Raw genomic sequence first — 2,524 nt, 5'->3', positions numbered from 1 at the left:
CACTGAAATGAGTTTACTACTAGAGATGGTCTAACCACCCCCAACAACAGCATCGGTAATTTAATGTTTTTCATGTATACGATACTTTAAATACGAATACGAATACGTCCCAAAAAATACACAAAAATATATATACTCTTTCTTTCTCCTACCGTTAATTAAGAATTCAAAACAACTCATGAATGATAGTTGTTCCTTTATCATGTTGAAGGGAAACAAATTAACTTGTGGGAGCTGTCTGCCTCTGACCTTCGTTTCGGTGTCTCTCTGAGACCTTCTTTGGTTGCAAAGTCAACATCATCCAAACCACCTCAGATCCAAAACCTCACGCATATGCTTAACTACCCAATTATACACTCTAACCCACCATCCCTCTCCATTCCTTACTTCGCTGCTGTTCTGTTGTGTTAGTCTTTTTCTTCATCTCTCTTTCGACACAAAAAGAAACCATGTCGGTTAGTTTTCCAGGCAAGTCTTCCACTTCACGCATACTTTTATTACCTTTGCAGATTTTTTAATTTCTTTTTCAAATTTTAGTAACGGAGGAATACCGTTAAATTTTGACGCATGTATGTTGTTGAACTGTGATTATTTGTCCTGCTATCATTTTGGGAATAAAAACACTTTTTTTATTTAAAAAAAAAAAGATATTTATGTATTCCCGTTGTAAGGTTTAGGTTAAGTATTTTCAGTTGGTGATTAATGTATAGGTTTGATTTTAAAGTCATGTAGTTTATAGCAAGATGGTGATTTTGTATGCTTTTTAATCAGCAAGATAAGGGTATTGACGGTGCTTAGAATTTAACTCTGCAATCAAGATTAAGATATGTGTACGATTCATGACACAGCAAGGGTAATTCTACAAATCAAGTTGGGATTGTTTTCAGAATTTTACACAACTACTTTGCTTAAATCGATTTTGTGGTGGTGGAATTCATGTTCTCTTTACTGGCATCTAAATTAGATGTTTGTGATAGGTTGCGTTTTGTTAATTGCAGCATTGTTTCAGAGATATAAAAGATAGAGAAAATGAGGATGAGGAACGTATACCGGAAATCAATGGCTTTACATTTCAATGCAGGGAGCAGATGTTCTATATATGCCGTGTTATGGAGCTTGTTAGGATGCTTTTTTCTGCTTCAATTGTATTTGAATACTCGCCAAAGAGATGGAAAAGGTGGCAGAGAGGTTCAATTTCGGGTGACTCATCTTCCTCAGTTCCGTGAGATTCAAGAACTGGAAGAGATACACTTCCAATTGTCCCCACCACGAGGCAAGAGATCCCCTCGGGCGCTGAAGCGCAGGCCTAAGCATCGGACTCCCACTTTGGCAGATGAACTCATGGATGAGAATTCCCAACTGAGACAATTATTTTTTCCTGGTAAAAAGAGTGTTGTAGATCCAATGATTACTGCACAGAATGATAGCTATTACTACTACCCCGGGAAGATTTGGTTGGATACGGATGGAAATCCTATTCAAGCTCATGGAGGGGGCATTCTTTATGAAGAAAAATCAAGCACATACTATTGGTATGGTGAATATAAAGATGGTCCTACATACCGTGCTCACAAGAAAGGAGCTTATCGTGTAAGTTGTGTTTCTTTTCCTTTTTTGTTTTTCATGAAGAGTCATTTCATTTGGTTATAATGCAAATATTAGCATAATAACATGCTCAGAGCTGGTAGTCTCCTAGTATTAGGTTTTCTAACTTTAATCCTACTAGAAATTCACACTCTACAGACTCCAGTCTTTGGTTATCCATGGTTCATCAAAAACAATTTGAGAGCTCTGAATAAAATTAAGTAACAAAAGGAGGCATAACAAGAGATATAGGTCTTATATTTTTTGTTGGATTACAGAGTACTTTAATTGAAACCACTGCAGTCTGTTTCTTACTCTTCCATGGTAGAATCCGCCCAGTCAATATCAGAAAAATAACACCATAGTGAATAAAATCGGTTAGCCACCTTAAAGCATGCCTTGCTTACTCCTCTTTTAGATATTTCAAAGTAGGCAAAAAGAACACCTCAATGAGAAGTTATTGGAGGATATTAATAGGCCCGCAACCCTCACTTTGAGAGCTATGTCAGGAAATGTGCAACTGAAAGTTGATACATTTTCCACCAGTTTGACGAGAGTATTAGTTTCACTTTAGGATTCATCGGGGTCTAACACTTCCCAGGTGCCGATTAACCACTAGTTTTGCAAATCCTTTTCCACTTATCTCAGGCTCAGATTTTGTTCATTGTACTTTAAAGCCAATATCTCCCATTAAAGGTTCAGAATCCACTGATTATAGGCCCTTTGCTTATACTGAACAGAGTGTTTGCTTCCAGTTCCAGGACATCTGCATTTCTTCTGAAATGTTGGTCCCTCTGAAAATGTTTTCCCTTGGTTGTTCAATCTCTCTAAGTTATTAAATGAGTCAGCAGAATGTAAATGGCACTAATGTCATATTTGAAAGGAAAGAAACGGGAAGGTGCCGAGTCTTTTGACCCTTCCATACGGTGTTCCCTTTCAC

The 2,524-nt window shown here is 37.4% G+C and overlaps 1 protein-coding gene across 3 annotated transcripts in view; it reads left to right on the top strand.

The window, feature by feature from the left end:
* Positions 148 to 2,524, top strand: part of LOC107627836 — a 4,443-nt gene continuing 2,066 nt past the window's right edge. The window contains exons 1-2 of one of the 3 annotated variants that reach the window (XM_016330671.2): positions 148 to 468; positions 1,082 to 1,590. In XM_016330671.2, coding sequence (XP_016186157.1) covers positions 450 to 468; positions 1,082 to 1,590 — 528 coding nt within the window. In that variant the 5' untranslated portion in view covers positions 148 to 449. Of the gene's footprint in view, positions 469 to 977; positions 1,591 to 2,524 lie in introns of all 3 variants that reach the window. The other 2 variants (XM_016330658.2, XM_021119527.1) reach the window with 2 other exon arrangements.

Source organism: Arachis ipaensis, chromosome B01, assembly GCF_000816755.2.
Source record: "Arachis ipaensis cultivar K30076 chromosome B01, Araip1.1, whole genome shotgun sequence".
Lineage (NCBI taxonomy): Eukaryota > Viridiplantae > Streptophyta > Magnoliopsida > Fabales > Fabaceae > Arachis > Arachis ipaensis.
Note: the sequence above shows the minus strand (reverse complement) of the source record. Positions and strands in the feature narration are given on the sequence as shown.